A 23,984-nucleotide genomic window follows, 5' to 3' on the forward strand; every position below is an offset into this window, starting at 1 on the left:
CAAACAACCAAACACTGCATGACAGCCTCAAAAGTCAATCAATCCAACTCTCCAATTTTAAAGATGAGGGCTCTGAGGCTCAGAGATGTTAGGTGATCTGTCCAGGATCACAGAGCTAGTGTCATGGGTAGCATATGAACCCAGTTGTTTATGGCTCCAGCACTCTATCCACTATACTGCAATGCCATCCACACCTTGGTAGAGATATTGATCCATTATACAAAAAAGATTAGAACCTCTGTGCTAGAAGGTCCCCCTTCCACTTCTTCCAAACAATGTCTAGATAAAGCAATGATTCTTTTCAACTTGGAAAAGGAAATCTCCAGGTGAGGTCCTTCTATCCCCAACAGCATCCTTGGGAAGATGGTAATAGCAACTAGAGTCTGGCTAGCAATTGAATATAATCCATCCAGTTCTGACCTAGAACCCCACCAAATCTTCATGGTAAAAAGGAATGAAAATCAACATGCCAATACCAAGAGCCATTCAAGAAGCAGTTTTATAACTCTATCTTCCCCAAAGCCTGGGGTTGTCCCCATGGGGCCCTAAGTTAGACTGCACATTCAGCCCTGTCCAGTGTGCTTGCCAGTACAACATCTATCTGTAAGTTGCACCACTTTAAGCCTACGCATGGTAGGCAATGCTCCCAGGGTCCCATCACACATCTTCATTACCATGGCCAAAACTACCAACTTGGCACCCAATTGTGGCATGCTGTGTGTGTAAGGAAGTCAAAGGTCAATAGACAATATAAAGTCATATGGCTCCTACTGCTCCCGCTACACTAGACCTTCACAACATAATGACGAGCACTAATCCCTTCAAAACAGTTAACTTGGGACCGTGCATGATTAGTCCAACAAGGATCCCCACTGCTCAGTGCTTGGCAGGCCTCTCTTAGAAAGGGAATTTGGTATCTGTGAGTAATGCTTTTAACAGCCTCTATGCTGGTAAGATCTTTGCCCTTTCAAAACACAAAAAGGGCAAATTAAGACTTTGGAGACCTGGGGTCTAGTTATGGCGCTGCTGCTCACTTCTCAATGTGAATTTGGACAAGTTACTTCTCCTCTGAGCCGCAATTTCCTCATGTTAAAAATAAGGAGATAATCACATCTTCCTCACCAGGATTTTGTGAAAACCCATTGGGGAAATGTATATAAAACCCCTTTGGACTTTACAGAGTACTAGAATGAAAGGTTTATCAGTATCATCAAGGTAGATAATACTGTTTGGTCATAATTAGGTATTAGTACAACATTGAAAATGGCAAGTGATTGGGGGGGGGGGGGCGCCACGCAATGAAGGTTAAGTGACTTGCCCAGGGTCACACAGCTAGTAAGTGTCAAGTGTCTGAGGCTGGGTTTGAACTCAGGTCCTCCTGAATCCAGGGCTGGTGCTTTATCCACTGTGCCACCCAGCTTGCCCCCTATGTATGACCTCTTTTTTTTTTTTTTAAATTGCAAGTGATTTCAAGGAAATTGGTGAAACCCTGGTTGTTAAGGAAGATGCAAGATATTACCAATATAACTACTTGCATACAAAAAGTAGTACAGGGGGGGCAGCTAGGTGGCGCAGTGGATAGAGCACCAGCCCTGGGTTCAGGAGGACCTGAGTTCAAGTCCAGCCTCAGACACTTAACAATTACTAGCTGTGTGACCCCAGGCAAGTCACTTAACCCCAACTGCCTCACCAAAAAAAAAAAAAAAAATAGTACAGGGAATGTATGAATACATACATTCTGATAATACAAAATCTAATGTATAATTGGGAAAAGGAGGTCAGTCAGACAGTCTTGTAGCAGGAGTGAAGATACAATTGTACCAATCTGCACTAGTGTCCAGTAAATGTCAAAAAGACACAGAAAGGATGATTCCATAATACTAGGATGATCCTTTACAAAAGATTTATAGGAAAATGCATGAATTATAGACTAAGACTTACAAGGGCTCCCCAAGATCAAGGGACTTTTAAACTTTTTTCACTTGCAACCCCTTTTTGCTGGAGAAATTTTTCGTGACCCCAGGTATATATGTATATAAAATAGGTATACAAATCAAAACATTTATTGCTAAATGTTTCCGTACCTCCTCCACATTCAGTTACATGAATGATCCCATTTGGGGATGTGGGGTCTTAAACTATGGGTGGCTACTTCACATGGGGTTGTGTAACAACGCGCGGACTGCAAAAAATTTGGCAGTAAATGTTTGATCTGTATACCTATTTTATACACTTGTATACTCAGGGTCGTGTAAAATTTTTTTGGGCAAACAGGGGTCACGAGTAGAAAAAGTGTAAGAAGCCCTGGTCTAAACCAACCCCCTAATTTTATAGATACAGAAACTGAGGCTAGGAATGGGGAAGTGATTTGTCCAAGGTCATACAGTAAGTATCTAAGTAGCTGAGCCAAGTATTTTTATCCCATTTCCAAATTCAGCAAGTGTGCACTTTCCCACACAGGAAGATGTACACATCTCACATGATAAGGGTGTACATGGCTTGCAGTCAACACCATAGGACAAAGTCTAGACACTGAAGACAGCATGGACTGACTGAAACCCCGAGCAAGGCCTGGCTATCCTTCTAGCTCAAAGGTGGTAGCTCCCAGGGAGGTTCAGGGCAACAGGCCCTCAGTGTACCCACCCCCTGGCAGTTACTTCTCTTTGTATGTGTACATTCTGTCTCCCCCACGTGGTTGGGAGAGCCCCTGCCCTACAGGGTAGGGATGTCTTCATCCTCTTTGAAAGCCCCAGTGCCTGGCCCAGGTTGAGTAATGGCAGTCTTGTTTTAAACAATAGGCACATGCCAGCTAAAGTGTCAGCTCTGAAGGCTGTATGAGTTCTGGTGTTAAGCCATTAGTCACATGACTTTATAGTCCCACCTCATCCAAGATGTATCCAACTATAAGAGTGATGGAGACAAGTATTTTAGATCAACTATCAAGTTCACAAAACACCTGAGAATATCTTGGTTTCCTCCCATCATTAGGAAGGAAATAGTCCTTAGAGATAATCTAGTCTAGGGGCTGGCAAACCATGGCTCGCTTCTTGTTTTTGCACTGATCCCAAGGAATGGCTTTTGCACTTTAAAACAGAGTTTTGCTGTATTTAAAAATGCAAAGACCCCTCAATACAGAGCCCCCTGATCTGGCCTGGCTCCTTTCGTTTTGTAGAGGAGGAAACTAAGTCCAGAGGAGGCAGATGAGTTGCCCTTTGTCACACAGGCTCAAGAGATCCAATATTTGAAGCTAGGTCTTCTAGACTCTAAGTCTGGTGCCTTTTCTACTACACTAGAATCTTGGAAATAGAGAACACAATGTGTAGACGAACTGGAGGCTTTTATCTCATGGGAAGAGAACTACAGAAGTGTTTCCAAGGAGAGGCAGTGGTGCAGTGGAAAGAGCTCTGAATTTGGAGTTAAAGGGTCTGGTTTTAATCTTGGCTCTGCTTCCAACTTGAATGAGCTGACTCAAGTCAATTCTCTCTGGATCTCAGTTTCCTTATCTGTGAAATAAGAGGTCTGGGCTTACCAGGTTCCTCCAAGTATTCAATCTTATGGCAGGTAGCTTCAGAGAGGCTTTTCAGAATAGGATAAAAACACTCAATTAACGCTTCTGCTTATTTCCTTTCCCCCAGAATCACACAAGGTATGATTATGATTATTATTATTATTTTTTTGGTGAGGCAATTGGGGTTAAGTGACCTGCCCAGGGTCACACAGCTAGTAAGTGTTAAGTGTCTGAGGGTGGATTTGAACTCAGGTACTCCTGAATCCAGGGCCAGTGCTTTATCCACTGCACCATCTAGCTGCCCCAAGGTATGATTATTTAATTGAGGTTATGATGTGATTTCATTCTCCTAGCTCCCATTTAATTAGCATTAAGAGTATCTGGACACCCAGAAAACAAATTGGAAGGGATCTGCTTTGCCCAAATTGAAAATTGAAGCGTTTACTCTCCCTTATTCTGTGCCTGTACCCAGTGAAAACACTATGCCCATGGCTCTGGTTTACTGGCAGGCTACTCAGGAGATGACTGGCTAAAGGAAGGAAAGAAGCCATCCTCACCTCGGACTTGAAGGAAGCTTCATCTTCAGAATTAGATTCTTCCAGATCCACAGGTTTTTTGATCTCCTTGGGCTCACTCTCTGATTTTACCTTTTCAGCTTTGGCATTCATCTTCTCCTTAGTCTGCTTCTTGTCTGGATAAGAGGAAGACGAAGTCCGGGGAGAGGTTGCCAAGATGTTCTTTGCCCCTTTGGAGCTGCTTTTTTTTTGTTTTTTGGCGCTGGGCTTTGGTGAGTCCACATTGGCAGGCCGTTTGCTGGAAGGCTTAGGCTCAGGCTGAGGCCCACCCTTTGGAGACATATTTTCCAATTTGGTCTCCTTTACTGCCAGTTTTGGTTCCTTGAAAGCTGCTTTTGGAGGTACCTTCTCCTCCTTAGGCAATTTATTCTCAGGGGGTTTCCGGGAACTGTCCTTCGGTGGCTTAGTCTGTTCACGATCCAGGTCTTTGGAGGAGCCTTTGCTCTCAGAGTCTTTTCTTGGCTTCTCTCGGTGTTCCTTGGTCACTTTATGGGGCTTAGAGGCCTTACCACTTTCCTTATTTGCATCCTGAAATATAGTGGGAAAAACAGAGTCAAATGATGTTCCCTGGAAAGACATTGCCTAAGGAGAAGAGTACTTTTTACCTTTATCACCCTTCCTCCTTCCTAACATTCCCAAGAAAATTATAGCCTGCCCAATTCAGGGTTTATTAGAAAACATTGCCCAGAAAGTATAAAAGTCAGCCAGCAAATTAAATTATAAAGAAGTCTTAGCAGCTCTCAGAAGGCATCTGTAGCTAAGACTTTCATATATACAGAAATTACATTTCCTGAAGACGTCAAGGAGTACAAATGTTATGTCAGATATTTTAAAGGCCTGTTCGATAAAGCCACATACATACCAGTATCCCCCCTTGCTCAAAAACTTTCAGCAGCTTCCCACTGTCCAGAGGAAAAAATGTTGGTGACCCTCCGTGATTTGACCCCAACCTACCTTTCCAGCCTTCTCCCCCACAGCTCCTCCTGCCAAGCCCGGTTTAGTCACTGGCTTCATGCCAAATCATGCACATTTGCACCTTAGCTCACTTATGCTGTGTGACCCACCAGATATTATCCTTCCCCCCAACCCCCCCAATTCTCTTGGCTGATCCAAGTCCTACTCTTATCTCAAAACCATCTTCTACTGAAATCTTTCCCACCAGCCCTCAGGGGATGTAACTCTTCTACTCCATTATGCATTCAATCAACAAAACCTTAAGGAATACCTCAATATAGACAAATGTTCTGGACTTGGTAGTGAGACTGAAGTGAGGGATATACAGAAATCTGTCTCAGTCTTTGACCCACAAGTGTTTAGCTAACTTGGCTCTCAGTTCATTCTCCCTCCAATACTGTTACTTGTCATTCATGTGCTGGTGTCCTTGATCCTCAGTCAGGCTGCCAGCCTCTACAGGGCACAGACTATATATCTTAGCCCTCTCTGTACCCTTAGCAACCAGCACAGTGGCCGTATGCAGCAGGTATTTAATGTATGTTTGAGTTGAGCTGAACTGATGATAATGATGACATTTCCTTATTAACTCTGAAAGTTACAGCCAATCAATTATATCCATGATCAGCACTGTCTGTACTAGATGACAAAAAACCAGAGAAGACAGCGAAGGTCAGAATCTCCTCTAATTAACTTGGGCAGGAAGGTTGGAAGTATTGGGGAAATCATTATTACTATTATGCTGGCTCAAAAAAGGACAGGAGATACTTCAATGATGGTGTCATTCACCAGTTGGGGGAGGGGGTCCTCTGATAAAGAGAAGAAAAAGAAAAGCAGGAAGGTTCATCTGAATAATAAAGCAGCATGACCTCTATACTCACTTAGGGGCCTGGTCAAGCTGATCATCCTTGCAATCAGGAGCAGTCTATTTCTCTCTTGAAGGACTTACGCCTAAACACACACGAGATCTTAACAACTTTTAGTCATTCATGTCCAATATTTGGCCTTCTAAGTGAAACTAGTAAGAAAGGAAGTATTGAGTAGAGTATTGGACTCTGAGTCAGGAAATATGAGTTCAAAATCTGGCTATAAGATCATGAGCAGGTAGATAGTTTAATCATTTCTGTACTTATTCTGTAAAATCGGACTATTATAAACTAAATGTACATGATTTTATTACAAATAATAATAATGATTTATTTTTTAAACTAGGCTTTTTCCCCCTTTTTTCAATCCATAGTCTTTAGAGTTAATAAGGATACTTCTACATGGCTGAGGTTTCCCAAGGTATTTCTACTAAGTCAAAGAATCAATGGAAAGGACGACTAATGCTTTCTGACAATGGGTTGACTGGTCCCAATCCCACAAAAGCAGCCCTGATTCTGAAGGGAAGAGAAAGACCAGCATGCAACAGTATAAACAGTACCTCCATCCTTGGCTCAATCTAGATATACTTCATTTCCCCATAATCTTCTGTTGTGCTAATCTCCCAAAACAACCCTGTACAGGTTAACAACTCTTACGTCACTCAATACAATCCACTGGAATCCGATCAACGAGAGTCTTCACTTGAGAATTCTGAAGACTCATCCATTAACAGCTTGGGCTGCAGTCACCAGGTGGAATTCTTGGCCACAAAGAAGTCAACGAAGAGAGGTCCTGTTGTTGGTTTACCAGGAAGGTTACCAAGCCAGTGGCCAGGAACCATTTGTAACCAGACTAGTGTCTACTTTATACCTTCCATAATGAAAAGAAACAATGGACTATAGAAACAAAGAGCTCTCTACTACCATTGTTTCAGTAAACACTATCAATTGAGCTTCTTTCATCATGATAGAAGCGTAGGGGTTTTTTTGAGCAGAAAGGAGCCTTAGAGGTCATCCAGTACAATCCTTTAATTTTAAGAAGGAGAAAACCAAGGCCCAGTGAGTCATGAAGGTCCAGGATTTGCTGGTGGTGACACAGGGTAACTGCTTACTAACTAGATCAGCCTAAGATAATTATGACAAAATCCTGTAGTCCTCATAGGGTTCAAGTTCACCTCTCAGTCTATCCAAATGAATGGACTACATCAAATTCCTACTTGCTGTGCAGCCTTCTCAAGGTCTGCCTGAGATGGATCTTGAGGGAGACAGAAGCTACCAAGCTAAGCAGGAATTCTAGTCACTGGGTTTCTTCTTCCCCTGCCTACTTATAACTAAAAGAGATAAAGGGAGCTCAGCCACTATCTTCCTGTAGTTGTCCACGGGAATGGAAATAGGAAAGATAAGAAGAGCTATAGAAAGGCATCCTCTAAGCCTTCTCACCCATTATCTTCTGCAATGACCCCTCAATCCTGTTGGGCCCCATTTGTAGGAAAAGAATAAGCACTCCAAGAAACCAGAAGAAATTAAGGTTCTTCTCTTATATGAAGCCTATGGGCTCACAAAGAGACAGACAGTTGAGAAAGAGAGTTCGAAGGCCTAATGGTTCTTGACAAGACAGAGATGGCACTTCTTGGGCCAATCTACTTCTGAGACGGTATCATCAGGGCTTGACTTAAAATGCCTTTACTCAAGAAAGGTAGGCACAGAAGTGCCGAAGGTGAACTTGTTTCATTTCTGAATTTTCCTTCTACTGATTGAGACACCTAAATGGATTTGTATCAAGTGGGCAACTGAGAATTCACTTGGCTCAGGGAGGCTGCAGTTGGAAGCTCAAGTACTTCAAGGCCTTGTCCCTCAAGGGCAAGGGACCCCAGAAAGAGGAATATTATGGTGACATGACACATGGTCATTCTCCTGGACAATGCAGCTTTGGCTAAATGATAATCATATATCTGTGTAGCTTGGCTGTTTCTTCCTGGGTTTGTGACCAGACCCCTTCTCAACACTGAAGTCCTGGGTGACCTCAGAATGATCACTGCATATGTTACAGGAATGTGGGAGCAGACTTTGGTCAGAAAACATAAATGACATAGAGAAAATCCTCAAATGACAAGATCCTTGGTGAGAGAAGAATTCCCCCTCTTCTATAGTTAGGCCATGGGGACAAAGATAAATCACTAGAGTTCACAGTAGAGAAAATTCCAGATATATGCATCCATCCTGCCCACTAATGCTCTATCAAAACATCCCTAAAAGTGTTTAATCCAGAGACATATCCTGTTTTCTTTCATATATTCTCCAGATTGGAAGTGACTTCAGTTATTATGTGCACTGATCTTTATCTGAAGGAGAAATTCCCCGTTACGATGAAAAGTTTATTTCAGAGCCATATGACTGGTATCTCAGGGAAGACACCTAAGACGTTCCCAATGACTCAGCTCAGTGTAGCTCTTTGTGCAAATAAGTCTATTCTGTAGGATAAGGGATCATAACCTCTTTTATGTTGGCTCTTTCATTTTTCTTACTACTCAAAAGGTCAAAGACAAAAGATAGCTAGAAAGAAGTTAAGTAAACTAGCTTGTTAGCTATTGTGACCAGGAGAGAAATAGCTGCTTCAAAGACTGAATGTACCTCAGCCACTAAGATAGTTTAAATGAGGAAAAATGGGGGCACGAGACTCTGAATGACAAATGAACATTAAGAAGTTTGTATTTATATAGTAACAGCCAGTGGCATTTCAAAGGATTGATCCCATGAGCTTGCCTTATATACTTATTCAGACAGAGATGATTTGGGAAGATAGAATGGAATTCAAGTGGACCTGGAACAAGACATGGGACTCATCAACTAAACTCTGTATATCCCCAGGGTAAGGAATTAAGTTGGATATATTATATTCCATTCTCTATCCACCCAATCCCAACAGTCTTTTGTGACAAGTTTTCAGTAATTACTGAAAAAGCAATGCTGCAGAAGCATCCCTAACACCACATGTGAAAACTCCTGGGCTTGGCATTAAAGTACTGATCTAACAACTGTGTTTATGTAGTTCAGGAGATTTGAGAAGTCCTGTAGAGATACTCCAGAAGGAAAAAGAACCCCTGTACACTGAGGATGATGAAAGATGCCAGCCCAAAGTCCATCATGCAGGAACGAGCAGCACCACTGAATTTAAGCTGAGCATAGTAAAAGGAGCATTTACTACTCTGTCCAGTCATTTTTCCAAATACAGGAAAGCCTGTTACTCTGGGTAGAGGAACTACTCAAAGATAAGTACAGCCCAAGCCAGGGAGAGAGCAAAGAGGGAAGATGCCAAGGGGAGGGTATTCCAGAAACTCAGAATCAGACTACACCTGAGGGAATTGCACTTAATACAGGAACCCTCCAGCAGCTGGGCCACAACGCTCCCAAATGACTGTGTCTCCAGCCTCACTAACCTTGGAGCCATGGGATGGTTTGGTCTTCTTGGGATCTGAGAAGGCAGAGAGTGGTATTGTGGGCAACATGGGGTAGTCAGGACTGGGCCTGGATACCGTTTCTGCTCCTTCTGGCATTACCATCACCTAGTAATAAAGAAGAGACAGATATTATCAATGAGCAAGGAGAAGAGTGGAAACCCAAATGGGAGGAGATAGGTGCTGTATCAGCTACAGCTAAAAGCACCTGGAAGTCTCCTTTATAGGCAAGTTTATGGGCTACTTTCCCCTAACAAGTCAGATATCTCTGTTAATGTCATTAACTTAATTCTCAGCACTCAAAATGAAGGGTGATGAGGTGAACTGCAACATGCCAGTCCTACCAGGAAAGAGAGAAGGATTGTAGTGACCAGGGAACAGGCAACATGACCTCTGAGACACACTGAAGTACCATGTGCAGCACATTTTGATACAGATGTTCCAGGAAGAGTGCTATGGGGATTTTGAAGAATTAAGGGTTTCCTTTTTGCCCAAATCTGACTTTTGCTTTGTTTTTGCAACTGGAAACACAATTTGGGAAGACAATGAGAAGCTAGATAAATACTAGCAATAAGCAGTCTTATAATGCCTTCTGTTAAATGTGTACAGATGAATAACAATCTATGAAGTCCCACATATCCCTGATCTAACTTAGGTGGCAAGCAACCTGATTTTTCAGGTAGATGGTGATGATTAAGAAACAAAGAAACTGTTAAGTGACTTGGCCAAGATCATACAACAAGCTTGAGAAAGAATCAGGAGAGGAATCAAGATTCTCAGATTTAAGAAGGACACTTAAGCTCTTCTCTTTGCAAATGCAACTCCTCAGTACAATTGTGGGACAGAAGAGCTCTTCAATGCTCTCTTTGTTGGAAAGGTACAAGAAATTAAAAGAGCCAGGGCAACCACACCAGTGTGAGCTCCCAGGGGATCCATCCCATAAAACACTCTCCAACTGAAAGAAAGTTTGCCAAGACAGCTATTATTGGCAAAGAAAGTCGAACACAGAAGGGGCTAGCTACCTGAATGCTAAAAGATAACATCTGCTGCTCACTCCAGAATCTGGGTCACAGCAAGATGCACAATAAAAAGACTGGAATAAGCCTTTTCAGAACTCAATTCAGCCAAAGCAGCATTAATTACACAGTCTATCACCTTTAATTCCATGGTGAACAAAATTAGTAAATTTAACCTAAGAAGCTAAAGTGAAGAACATTCCTTCACAGCACTTATGAGGAGGGCACCTGCCCAGAGGAATGTTTGGAAAGAAGGCGTGTGTGGCCTCTCATACCAACCACTTTGAAACTGTAAAGCATGAGGCCAAAGTAGGTCATCAGGAAATGTCTTACTGTGAAACTCATAATAGTATCACTAAGAAGGTAACTGAAAGAAATTGATCCATGTGCTATTTCTATCAGAATGAAGACAGTTATCTGGGGAAAAAAATGTGGAGTAAAGTCTCCCACACCTGTAGGCTCCCAGTAAAGAGATTTGGTAAGCAAGCACAGGGAGAGGATGCAAAGGGAGCAAGTGATCTCCCAGTTAAACAGCTGTGGCTTTTGCTTCATCCATAGATTTCCTTGAGGTTCCTGAACTCCTGTGGGTTGTCCATCATAAGTCTTTTCCTTCCACTTAGAGTTGGACTCAGTTCTCTCTTCAAATTGATCACTTTACCCCCTATAGTCTAACATCTTACTAAGGTAAATTGTTTTGTTTTGTATTTTTCATTTTTCTTAACAAAGGTAAAAGCCTTAAAAAAAGAAAGTCAATTGAGTTAATTAATGAAATAAACCCCACAGCTTGAGAAAACATCACTAGTCATGTATTTCAGACTCAGTTAACTAAGTGGGACTTAACAGGACTGATAATATCTCCACCAGAATAGTCACTATTCGGTCTACTTCTACTTTGGACTGAGCCTCATAGCAGCAAGGCTAATAACCAGGCCTGGGGGACATGTGCAAGCAAGTCAATTACTGGCTTAATATTTAGCCTTGTTACTTTTGGCAGAGACTTAAGAGGAAGCAACTAGTCCGCTCAATTCTTACAGGTTCCTGAGAAATAAATGGTCACGCACAATGAGAAATTGCTAAAGGCAAAGCTATCCACTAAGGAAAAAATGAAGTCTTCCTAATAGGTTTCAACAGGATAAGTGCCAACTAGGAGTAAGGTAGTGTGGTAGGTCTGAGGACTCATTCCTCCCAGGCTGTAAGTCTTGAAAGAGGATACAGCTAGACACCCTTTGTAGGATGCGTTCTGATGGAGATAGATTTCAAAGCAGGTAGCACAGCCAATGCCATCACTCCTGGGGCACCAGTGGCTACTCAGCTCGCCTGGCTGGCTTTAGATGAAAAGAGCTGTGTGGAAACCACTGGGTTAGAATCCCATGCCATACCCGGCACCCCCCTACCCCCAACACACACACACACAGTCTGTAGGACTTAAGGGCCTTGTTAGAGTTCATTCAAATCAACTCCTAACACCGCCTTCCTCTCTTTCTCAGCAGCACCCAGGACAAAGACCACTAATACGAATACTCTATATTCTACAGCCCAGTCTCCTTCCTTACTGAGGGAATGATCCCCCTTTAAAGAGTTGGCACACAGATCAGCTAGACTATGGCTTGTTTTTTCCCCTCCCATCTTTCTTCTTTCTCTCTCTTTGTGTACCTATTACTACTTCCTACCTCTTTTTCTCCTATGAGAAGGGGTAGCAAATCAGGACCCTGAAGCTCTTTGGAGAAAAGGTTGTAAACATTTACTGTGAAAACACATCCAGACTCAGTCCTAGACTTTGGCTTTCCTTGCAGAGATCCCCACAGCCAGCAGGAGGAGACTTATTAACTAGTAAACTTGTCCCCTTCCCTTTCCTCCCCCTTTTAAGGTAAAAAAAATTGACAGAGTTGGACAACTATGGACAGAGCACTCTTGCTCCCCACCAACAAATGAATGTGAGCAACTCTCATTCACAAGCCCTGGTGTCTTCTTTGGCACCCCCAAATGGGTAGCTCTCCTGACCAGGGAAGCTAGTTTTAGTTTCTCTTGTAGATGTGAATTCTCAGAGGGCATAGGGCTTGGGCATGATACTAGTCTTTTTATGATTCTTGTTTAATATCTTTTTACAAAAGAAAAAATACAGTTCTCTCAACCCTTTTTTTCTCCATCACTCTATTCTCTACTCTCAGTCTCTTTCCCCCTTGCCCCTCTATAATTTTATCCCTCCCTCTCCACTCATTCCCTCCTCCAGTCTCTCCTCTACCAAAGCTTTTAGTATGTTTGAAATATTTTGCATAATACTCTAGAATTAAATCCCTAAGAAAATGATGACTAAAAAAAAAGCCCAGTGCGAGCAATTCTCTCCAAGTCCAGAGGCTTCATTTCATTCCAATTCCTAGACGTTTACTTTGGGCACTGCTTTTCCATTTTGCCCTTCAATGTTCAAACCCCCCAACATCTTCTGAGACTTCGAGCAAGAGCCAAACAAGGCCTCTAAGACTTTCATCCTTTCATGACTTCTAGGTCAAACGTGTAGCCTAAAAGTCCAAACCCCCTGGAAGCACGGAGCTCCTCTCTTTCCACATTTCCCTTCCCCACAGCAGCATCACCAACTCTTCCATGCAGGGCAGGGGCGTGCAAACCAAGAACAAGCCAAAGCAATCATGACACTTCTCACAGCTCACCAATATAATATAAAACACAGCTGTCACTAGAAGCTTTTGACACAGTCTAAGGACATGGATAACTCAGCAAAACACACAGAGAAGCCACTTGGAACATCCTAAGACTGAACACAGACCCAGGAGCCTGCCTCGCCAGGAACCTCTGAACCAATGGACTTAGGAGAGTGACTGACAGGCCTCTCACCTTCTCTCTCTTCATCCATCCCATTCATGGGCAGTAATTTAACAGCAGGCAGCCAGAAAGGTGAGGGGGAGACAAAGAGCATCAATAATCCACCAATGAGACAATCAGCTCCTAAAAAAATCCAGAGTTGACTAGACTAACATTTGGGCCTGACACCTAGGGACTGTCGTAGGAAAGTCCTGTGTTGTCATCAGGATCTGCCATTACCTCACTAGACTGCCTTGGCAAATAACCTGCTCTTCCCTCAGTCTCCCATTCTCTAGCTATAAAATGGGAAGGGGGGGGAAGGGATCCAACAATGTGATTTTTAAGGCTTTTCTAGCTCTGACAATCTAGTGCCAAGGTTCTGAGAGGAGTCAGCTAGCTAAGAGGAATGTGGATGGCACCATCTGCCAGCCAGGAAGGGCAGAGTATGAATACCGACAGAAAACCACCTATATGATGTAGCATGCATACACTTCAGCCTTAAGAGAGCTTCTATTTCACAGAATACCAGATGCTTCCTCCTTGGCAAAATGAAAAAGTCTCAAAGCCAGCCCCTCGGGCACTCACCCCTCCTGCCCTCAGAAGCTTGGATCTGAATTCCTTGGTGGGGTTGTTGAAAGTCAGTTTCTCACAACGAAGATGATTCACAGGCGGATTTCCCTCCAGATTCAGGAACAGGTCATATGTGAAGCAAACCTTCTTCGGCTCCTCCTTAAACCAAGAAAACACAGGGAAGCAGTTTTAGAGGATCAGACGTGAGACTGCAGAGGCATTAGTGATACATGTTGCATACCCCAAAGAATGTGGAAGCGTGGCTTAATAAACACGGAGCGCCATCAACAGAAGCCTTTTGCTACTGATTTTCTCTACATTCTCAATTCATTTACCTTTTTGACCCGCCCCCCCCCCCATCCCCTTTCCTTCTCAGGAACCCAAACTGCCATAAGCACTGCCTGTGCCCAGTTGTACTTCTTGAGCCAGTGGCTGCCTGGAGCCATGCTTGGACTGCCCCCAACTCAAGTTGCTATGGAAAGTTCACAGTCCAGCTTGAATGGGGTATAATGGAAAGAATGCTAGACCTGAAGTCAGGAGACCCAGGTCCTAATCCTAGTTCTGACACTTAAAAACTGTGAGAACACGGACAATTTCCTCTTCTGTAAATGAAGACAGCATTACTATCTACCTCAGCGGTTGTTGTGAGAATCAAATGTGATGGATGTAAAACACTTTACGTAGTGCTGCAGTCAGCAATCATTCTCAGAGTCCCAGAAATGGCCGGCGGTGGGGGAGGAAGAAAGACACCAAATATCAAAAGGGTTGGAAGAAGTGCCAAAGGGAAAAGGGCAGCCAGCGTAGTCAAGCCCTTAGAGGAGTTCAAAGGATCACTCCTCTCATCTTTTCTCTCTGAGTCTCCAGTCCATACTCATAAAGGGGACTGAATGAAGGAGGAAGATGAGTAGAACAGTTGGTGGTTGGACCAGGGAGTCCAGAAGATTCCTTCTGGCAATCGGGGGTAGAAAACAGCATGGTACAGTGGAGAAGAACACTAGATTTGGAGGAGATCCAAGTTAGGAGCCTCACACTTACCAACTATATGACCTTGGGAAAATCCCTTCCCTTGGTGGGTCCTTACCTCATCTGTAAAATGTAAGAGCAGGATGATTTTGGAGGGCTCTTTCAGCTCTACGATCCTATGAACTCTCTCATAGACAAAAAGTAAAATACCAAGCATAGGAAATAGACAGAAATTAACACCAAGAACAAGAGTTAACATTTATATAGTGTTTTCCATGTTCCAGGCACTGGGCTAAGCATTTTGCATATATTATCTTATTTGATCCTCACAACAACTGTGAAAGGGAGGAGCTACTGTTATCTCCCTTTTACAGATGAGGCAACTGAAGCAGAGGTTAAGTGATTTGTTTGGGGTCACATAGCTAGTAAACGTCTGAGGTCAAATTTGAACTCAGGTCTTTCAGACTCCAGGCCTGGGGCTCTATTCACTGTACTACCTAGCCCTGAAACCTTAAGCCTAGTGGCTCAATTTCTCCCCCAAGTTTCTGAGTTTGGGGTAAGAAAATAAACTGAGTCTATTCATGTTAGCTATGTAAACTCGACCTTAGAATATGGACTCAGATCCATGATTCATTTACTTATGAAAAGTACTGGGAAGTCCAAATATGTAGTGCTAACAATAGCAGCTCAGCAGCCATTTCAGAAGCTCTCAGCCCAGAGCTGGTAAGGGGGTCAGATAACCAGTCAGAAAGAGATTATAGGTGGCACTGACTGGCAATTCTATTGCCCATAAGCAATTCTGGCTTGCAGTTCTAGGATGGAGAGCACTGGTGGTTTGTCAGATGGTAGCAGGAGCCCTAGTCACAGTTCCAAGGCAAAGAAAGCACTAGTGCTTGTGGCTGTAGGAGATCAGTGACACTTCTCGGATAAAGACCAGAGTGCAGAACAGGAGAGCAGACGACATCGACCACACACCTCTCTTAGGAGCATGGCATTTTGGAAACACTCAAAACTTGCAGACCCCCAAGAACTAGCTCTGAAAACAGCAGCACAATAAAGTCTGAAGCTTGGGATGGTGTCTCCCCACCCTCAGGTGGTTTACCATAAAATTAAAAGTCAAGAAACAGGCTGAAAAAATGAGCAAACAACAAAAAAGAATTTAACCATAAAAAGCTAGTACAGTGGCAGGGAAGACCAAGACATAAACTCAGAAGAAGACAAGAGGAGAACTGCTACAAACAAAGCCTCGAAGAAACATGATACTGGACCTAAACTGGACCTAAGCCTAACAAGAATTCCTAGAAGAGTTAAAGAAAGAGATGATAGAGGAAAAAATTGGGAAAAGAAATGAGCGTGATGTAAGAAAATTATGAAAAGAGAATAGCTTGATAAAACAGGTATAAAAAAATACTGAAGAAAATAACACTTTAGAAAACAGAATGGGGGGGGCAACTAGGTGGCGCAGTGGATAGAGCACCGGCCCTGGAGTCAGGAGGACCCGAGTTCAAATCCGGCCTCAGACAATTAACACTTACTAGCTGTGTGACCCTCGGCAAGTCACTTAACCCCAATTGCCTCACTAAAAAAACAACAACAACAAAAACCCAGAATGGGCCTAATGGGGAAAAATGGTACAAAAATTCACTGGAGAAAAGAACTCCTTTAAAATGTGACATCAAGAAACAATAAAACAAAGTCAAAAGAATGAAAATTAGAAGAAAATGTGAAATATTTCATTGGAAAAAACAACTGACCTGAAGAAAAAAATCAAGGAATGGGAATTTAAGAATTATTGAACTACCTGAAAACCATGATCAAAAAGAGAGCCTAGACATCATATTTCAAGTAATAATCAAGGAAAACTCCTCCAATATCTTAGATCCAGGGGGTAAAATAATACTGTTTATCCTTCGTTCTCAAAGAGGACCGTGACATTTGGGAGATGTCATGACTTGCAGTGAATTGGACTTAAGGGACGGAGGACTGTGAAGGGTCACCAACCTTACTCTCTCCTCCAGAGCTATCTGGGTCCAGTGGCAAGATATACATCAGAACAATTGGAGTTGGCCCTGAATGTTTAAGGCAATTGGGGTTAGGTGAACTGCCCAGGGTTACACAGCTAGTAAGTGTCTAAAGTGAAATTTGAACTCAGGTCCTCCCAACTTCAGGGCCAATGCTCTATCCACTGTGCCACCTAGCTGCCCCAGAGGGTAAAACAGAAAAGAATCTCCTGAAAGAAATCCCAAATGAAAACTCCCAGGAGTATTACAGCTAATTCCAGAGCTCCCAGGTCAAAAAGAAAATGCTTCAAGCAGCCCAAAAGAAACAATTTAAATACTGTGGAGCCACACAAGCCTTAACAGCCTTCACATTAAAGGAGTGGATATTCCAGAAGGCAAAGGAACTGGATTACAATCAAGAATCACCTATACATAAAAAAATGAGTCTAATCCTTCAAGGGGAAAAATGGATATTTAATGAAACAGATGATTTTTTCAAGCATTCCTGATGAAAAGACCAAAGCTGAATAGAAAATCTGGCTTTCAAACAGAAGCCTCAAGAGAAGTACAAAAAAGGCTAACATGAAAGATCTTGTAATCATAAAGGTCTCAATTTGTATTCCTATATGGGAAGATGATACCTGTAACTCCTAAGAACTTTATCATTATTAGGGCAGTCAAAAGGAGTTTACATAACCAGAGGGCATGGATGTGAATCAGTTATATTAGAATTCTCTCCCCGCAAAAATGAAGGCATGAGAAAAGAGGGATGCCCTGGAAGAAGGGAAAGGTAAAGATAGAATGGGGGAAATTTTCTCACATAAAAGAGGAGTGCAAGGAAGAACTTTTATAGTGAAGGGGAAATGGGAATTGCTTCAAAGAAGGAAGAATACACACACACACACACACACACACACACACACACACACACACACACACACACACACAGAAATGCAACTTACCTAGTAGGGAAATAGATGGGGAAGGGAAGAAAAGGGGGGATGATGATAAAAGGAGGGGAAAATTAAAAGAGGTAATGATTAGAAGCAAAACAGACTTTTCAGGAGGGACAAGATAAAAAGAGAGAGGTAGAAACAGAAGAAAATGGGATGGAGAGAAATACATAATTAGTCATCATAACTGTGAATATGAATGTGATGAGCTCATCCGTAAAATGGAAGCAAATAGCAGAATGGATTAGAATCAGAATCCAACAACACAATGCTTACGAGACAAACTTGAAACAGAAAGGCAAACAGAGTTAATATAAAGGGCTGGAGCAGACTCTAGTATGTTTCAGCTGAACTAAATAACAACAACAAAAAACAGGTAGGAGTCATCATCTCAGACAAAGCAAAAGCTAAAATAGACCTAATTAAAAGGGATAATCAGGGAAACTACATTTTGTTAAAAGGTACCACAGACAATGAAATACAAAATTTTTTCCTTAAGTTTCTTTAATAAAGGCTTTGTTGCTTGAATATATGCTGAGTATAGCTATGAGTCAAATTTTTGAAAAAAAAAAAAGTCATTCCCCAACTGATAAATGGTCAATGGATATAAACAGGCAGTTTTCAGAATATGATATCAAAGCTATCTGTTGTCATATGAAAAAATGCTCTAAATCAGGGTTTCTTAAACTTTTCCATTTGTGACCCCTTTTTGCCTGATAAATTTTTATGCAACTCCAGACATATAGGTATATAAAAACAGGTATACATAACCGTTTACCACTGACAAATTTTTCATGACCCCCACATTCAGTTAAGCGACCCATGGGTTTGCAACCCACAGTTTAAGCTAGGTTCTAAATCACTATTCATTAGAGAAAGGTTAATTAAAGCAATTCTCAGGTACCAACTCACACCTTCCGGAAAAACAGACATACTAATGAACTGCTGGTGGAGTGGTGAACTGGTCCAACCATTCAGGAAAACAAATTGGAGCTATATCCCAAAGGGATATAAAACTGCAAACCCTTGGATCAGCAATGCCACTACTAGTTCTATTTCCCAAGGAAAAGGACCTCTACAGCATTTACAAAAACATATATAGCAGCTCTTTTTTGTGGTGGCAAAGAACTAAAAATCAAGCACATCAATGGCTGAAAAAGTTGTAGTATATGATCACAATGGAGTACCATTGTACTATAAGAAATGATGAAGGTGGTTTCAGAAAAACATGGCAATACCTATATGAACTGTTGCAAAGTGAAGAGATTATTGTGCAGAGTAACAGCAATGTTGTAATGATGATTAACTGTGAATTACTTGGCTAAACTGATCAATACAATTATTTACAACAATTCCAAAGGACTCATGATGAAAAAATGTTATCTATCTCCAGATAGAACACTGATGAGGTTTGAGTGTAAATTAAAATATGATTTTCTCACTTAATTCTTCTTGCTTTTAAAAACAATATAGCTAATATGGAAATGTTTTGCATGCTTTCACAGGTATAACTGATATATCACCTGCCTTCTCAGGGGGTAGGGGAGGGAGTGGAAGAGAGGGACAGAACTTGGAACTCAAAATTTAAAAAGAAAAGAATGTTAAAATAAATAATAAATTAAAAAAATATTTTTAAAACTGGGAAGTTGAATTTCTAGACTCAGATCATAAACAGGGGCATGTATTCCTGTGATCACACAGTTTATAACGTATGAATTTTGAGTTTCTCCCATCTCTACTATTTTCACCTTGCTTACACTGTTAGCTATTCCATGATGGAAGTTCTTTCTGAAGGCTCCTGACAACCCTGTCTCCTTGTATCTGGTATCTAGTATCTAGATCATTAGTTATAGCTGGTCCAACAAAATTTGACATGTAAGTCTCTCTAATCTCCTCTTATAAGCATCTAGCTACTACAACAAAAGCTCACAGGGGTACCCAAATATTTCTAAAGTTCCTAAATAGGTCAGCTAGTCTCAAACTCAAGTATGCTGGGAAAAAAATAGAGGCTGAATCTAATTTTCTCATAGAAGCAATGCCATAAAAGAAGGGTTACATTCTTGATTTAAGAACTTACACATGACTTTGAGTAAAGGACTATGTTTAGTCAGTCTTCACTGAGTAGTATAAAGCTTTCTATATAAATCAACTAAGACAGAATATACAATACAAACCATACAAAGTATTGTCCTATTTAACAGCACCTCAGCAGGGCATTCAGGCCTCAAGGAAATAGCTAAAACACTACTTACAAGGGGCTAAGTCTGACACCAGGAAGAGGCTTACTTATTAAGGTCTACAACTAGAAAGGATATAGTTACTCATGCATATCAAGAAGGAGGCTGTGGACTCTAGGGCTTGTTCTGTGCTATAGGCACCAAAAATAGTAACACAGTTTTAATATAGTAGAGGGCTGAAATTTCAGAATGGCTTGAATGCCTTTCTGATGGGAAAAAATTCAGACACCTAAAAAGTAACTAATATCACAGGATTTGGAGTGAGGCAATATAATAAATCAGGTGTTAAAAAAATCATTTAATTCAATACCTTAATTTTATAGATGAGAAAACTGAGGTCCAGGGGTGAACTGATTTACCTAGCATTATGAAGGTAATAGCTGTAGTAATAATAGCCTGCTTACACTTATTTATACGGAACTTCAAGGGTTGAAAAGTACTTTATATGAATTACCTTATTTAGTCCTTACAACAATCTTATAAGGTAGGTACTATTATTATCCTCATTATGCAGAGGAAGAAACTGAGGCTCAGAAAGGATATGACTTGCCCAGGGTCCTTGAACCAGTGCCTGGAATCAGGAAGATGTAGGTTTAAATCCAAATCTATCTGCTTAGTCAGTTAAGTAGCAAAGCCAGGGTTCCAGCAAGCACAGCCCTTGTTGTTCAGACATTTCACTTGTTTTTGTCATTTTTGACTCTTCATTACTCCATTTGTGGTCTTCTTGGCAAAGACACTGGAGTGGCTTGCCATTTCCTTCTCCAGCCCATTTTAACAGATGAAGCAACGGAGGCAAATAGGGTTAAGGGACTTGCCCAGAGTCACACATCTAGTGTCTGAGGCCAGACTCCAGGCCTGGTCCTCTATCCACTTGGCCACTCAGCTGCCCCAAGCATAGCTTCTCTGATTCTGCCATCCTCTGCTCTTTTCAGTATATCAGACAAGTGAAGATGAAAGAAGCAATCTCCCAGAGTACAATACAGCACTGCCCAATAAAACTATCAGAAAATAAAACATGGGGATTCCTGTACAATTCATTATATCCATTGGATGATATCGGTAAAATAATAGTATCAGTTGGCAGACACAAGTGTAACAATGACTGGACTCAAATTCTTGATTTCATGTTCCCGGTAATATGCACTTAAGGTTATTATGCCTTCAACTCTAGAACTGCAAATGTTCCACAGAGTTCCACAGCCTCATATAGCAATCTACTCCCCATTATTTCTGGCCACAAGCCAGCTTCTCTCTCACTGTTAAGAGACCAAAACCCTGAGGTTACTAAACAAACCAGTTCAAATTCCCAAAACAATATGTATAAGTGCATGCAAAAATCCAGTCTTGCTCTTCGATTTCTTTCCATTGAACTAGCTAGGAGAGAGAGGCTTTAGCAAGGTGTAGCTCCTCCTGGTGAGTGGACCTGCTGAGGATTAGGCCTTGGGCTGCTCCCAAATCAGACTCAGAACCATAACACTGAAGAAGAGACTATCTAACCTGGATGGTTCCATGACCCCTACTTTCCCAGACCGGGAAGTATGTAGAGAGCTACCTTTATCTTAAGTTCCAAGGAAACTAAGCACAGCTCTGGACTGGAACTGGATTAGCACAGTCTTCGAATGTGCATCCTGGGCTCCTGACAACGCTGTCTCCTTATTTGGTTCCTAGATCACTAGTTAGAGCTGGTCTGACAAACTTTGACATGTAAGTCTCTCTAATCTCCTCTTATAAGCATCTAGCTACCAGAACAAAGGCTCACAGGGGTACCCAAATATTCCTGAAGTTCCTAAATTCATCCTTAACCTTGTAACATCTTCTCCACATCCCACTTACACACTATCATTAACATGATCACCTTCTTATAGAAGTTCTTTGTGTTTGCCTATTGGAATCCAAAGCATTCAGTTAATCAAAAACAAAACTCCTTTTGCAAGAAGTTATATAATTGATGAGGGAAAAAAACCTAATTATGTAGGGGAAAGAACAATGGTATTAGAACTGTGACGTGGGGCAACTAGCCCTGGATTCAGGAGGACCTGAGTTCAAATCCGGCCTCAGACACTTGACACTTACTAGCTGTGTGACCCTGGGTAAGTCACTTAACCCTCATTACCCTGCTTCCCCCCCCCCCCCAAGAACTGATGTGGATTCAAATCCTAGTCTTGCTCAGTTTCTGGTAGCAGTGCCTTGCCCACAGGGAATGCTTTAGGAATGTTTGCTGAATCAATTACTACCTATGTTACTAGAAGAATGTTACCAAAGCTTTAGGTGTTACTTTCCTCCTCTACAAAAGGGGGAAATATATGATTTCTAACATACCTTTTAGTTCTGAATGAAATGAAACCTACAGACCCATGAAATATTTTTTTTTCTAAATGTATGATTCTTTCAGGTTCTCTTTTTATTTCTTGGCATTCTTCTAATCTTCTTATCCAAAGGGTACTTTAGCAACTTGGAATTCAGTGGGAATCCAGGAAAAGTAAAAAAGACCATTAAGTAGCTCCAAACAGATGCAACATACATTTAACATGCGCTTATTAAATGCCTAACTTATAATGATTAAGACAATAACAAAGCACTGCTTGCTTCCAAGGAATTTTACATTCTAGTAGGGAAAACAAAATGTATACATGGAAACAAATACAAAACACATAGGGGGAAAGAGGATGGGATTAAGCATTTATTAAGCACCTACTATGTGCCAGGAACATACCAAACATTTTGCCAATATTTTCCTATTTGATAAAGGAATATCAGAATGAACTTAGTAATAATCAGAGCTGTCCTCCTGTGGAAGAGGCTGCCTCAGGAAGAAAGGAAGGTACTTCTTGTTACCAGAGTCATACGAGCAGGGGTTGGCTGAGCCCCTTCTGATCAGGAAAGTTGTTGAGGGGATTCCTGCAAGGGGTGGCAGTGAGTAACAGATGTCCTCTCAGGTTCCTTCCACTTCAAACACTCTAGGATGGCTGAGCTGTTTTCTTGAATGTTAGGGAAATAATGTCCAAGTGGCTCTTCAGCCACTCTGCAGGGGTTTGGCCAGCATTTTGGCATCTCTCACTTGGCTTTCATCTTTACTTTGCCCAGCATGTACAAGAACCCCAAATGGCCAATGACAAAAGCAAAACCACTAGGGAAGGGAGGTCCTTAGAGTGGCCAGATGTCACCCAAACCCTAACAGATAGGACTACAGGACAAGAATTACAAGAGCTGCCCAGTGAGGGATGTCATGGTAGCCTGCATCACTTCCAGCTCCAGCTCTTGCCTGACATGAAACAACAGCCTTTAAATGATCGCCTACCATCTGGAGAAATCTCAGCTGTAAGTATACAAGGATAAAAACCCAAACCAATCAGTTAGCATCTCTCTCACTCCATTCAGTTTTCTGGTGGCCCCACCAAACAATATAAACTGCTACAAAACCACTCGCAAAGTAGGCAAGTACTTTCTAGGCACATTGCTTTCTTATCTGAGCCTCCTATCACTAAAATTAATGCACTTCATTCATAAAACCACTTTAGAACTAGGAAACTCTTAATCAATATGTAAATAAATGTGATCTATAATTATTTAGGCTTTTTTGTCAACATTAAGTATTAAGCTTAATAGTTTAAATAGTAAGAATTAAGCATGTGATTAAAACTACACTTGGTGCTGGAGGTACAAGTGTAAAAGTGAGAGTTCCTGTGCTCAAGAAATTTACATTCTACTAGGTAGGGGAACAGATTAACTTTCATCAATTAAGTAAATACAGAATATATACACAGTGATTAGTTGGTGGTAAAGGAGGGAAGTGACAACTAGGTGAATCAGGAAAGGTCTTTTGAGGGAGGTAGTACTTGAACTGAGCCTTGAAGGAACCAAAGAGTTCTGTGGTGACATGAGAAGGGAGAACACTCCAGGCACAGAGGACAAATAGTACTAAGGCACAGAGGCAGGAAATGGAGTAGTATATACAAGAAACCGCAAGCAGACCAGTCTGTCTGAATTGTAGCATGTGTGAGGGAAAGAAAGTTTAATCAAAGTGAAAAGATAGGCTGAAGCCAGACTGTGAAGGTCTTTAAATACCAAAGAAAGTA

At 41.6% G+C, this 23,984-nt stretch overlaps 1 protein-coding gene across 7 annotated transcripts in view; it reads right to left on the reverse strand.

The window, feature by feature from the left end:
- MLLT1 (MLLT1 super elongation complex subunit) overlaps window positions 1-23,984 on the reverse strand; it is a 100,283-nt gene that overhangs the window by 14,637 nt on the left and 61,662 nt on the right. For 3 of the 7 annotated variants that reach the window (XR_006356380.1, XM_044003302.1, XM_044003291.1), the window contains exons 4-7: window positions 13,771-13,914; window positions 13,219-13,227; window positions 9,338-9,463; window positions 4,066-4,611 (exon numbers count right to left, since the gene is read on the reverse strand). Coding sequence is in view for 6 of the 7 variants with exons in the window: in XM_044003302.1 (XP_043859237.1) it covers window positions 4,066-4,611; window positions 9,338-9,463; window positions 13,219-13,227; window positions 13,771-13,914 (825 nt within the window). In the remaining variant the exon portion in view is untranslated. The remainder of the gene's footprint in view (window positions 1-4,065; window positions 4,612-9,337; window positions 9,464-13,218; window positions 13,228-13,770; window positions 13,915-23,984) is intronic. The other 4 variants (XM_044003305.1, XM_044003299.1, XM_044003308.1 and 1 more) reach the window with 3 other exon arrangements.

Source organism: Dromiciops gliroides, chromosome 1 (genome assembly GCF_019393635.1).
Source record: "Dromiciops gliroides isolate mDroGli1 chromosome 1, mDroGli1.pri, whole genome shotgun sequence".
Lineage (NCBI taxonomy): Eukaryota > Metazoa > Chordata > Mammalia > Microbiotheria > Microbiotheriidae > Dromiciops > Dromiciops gliroides.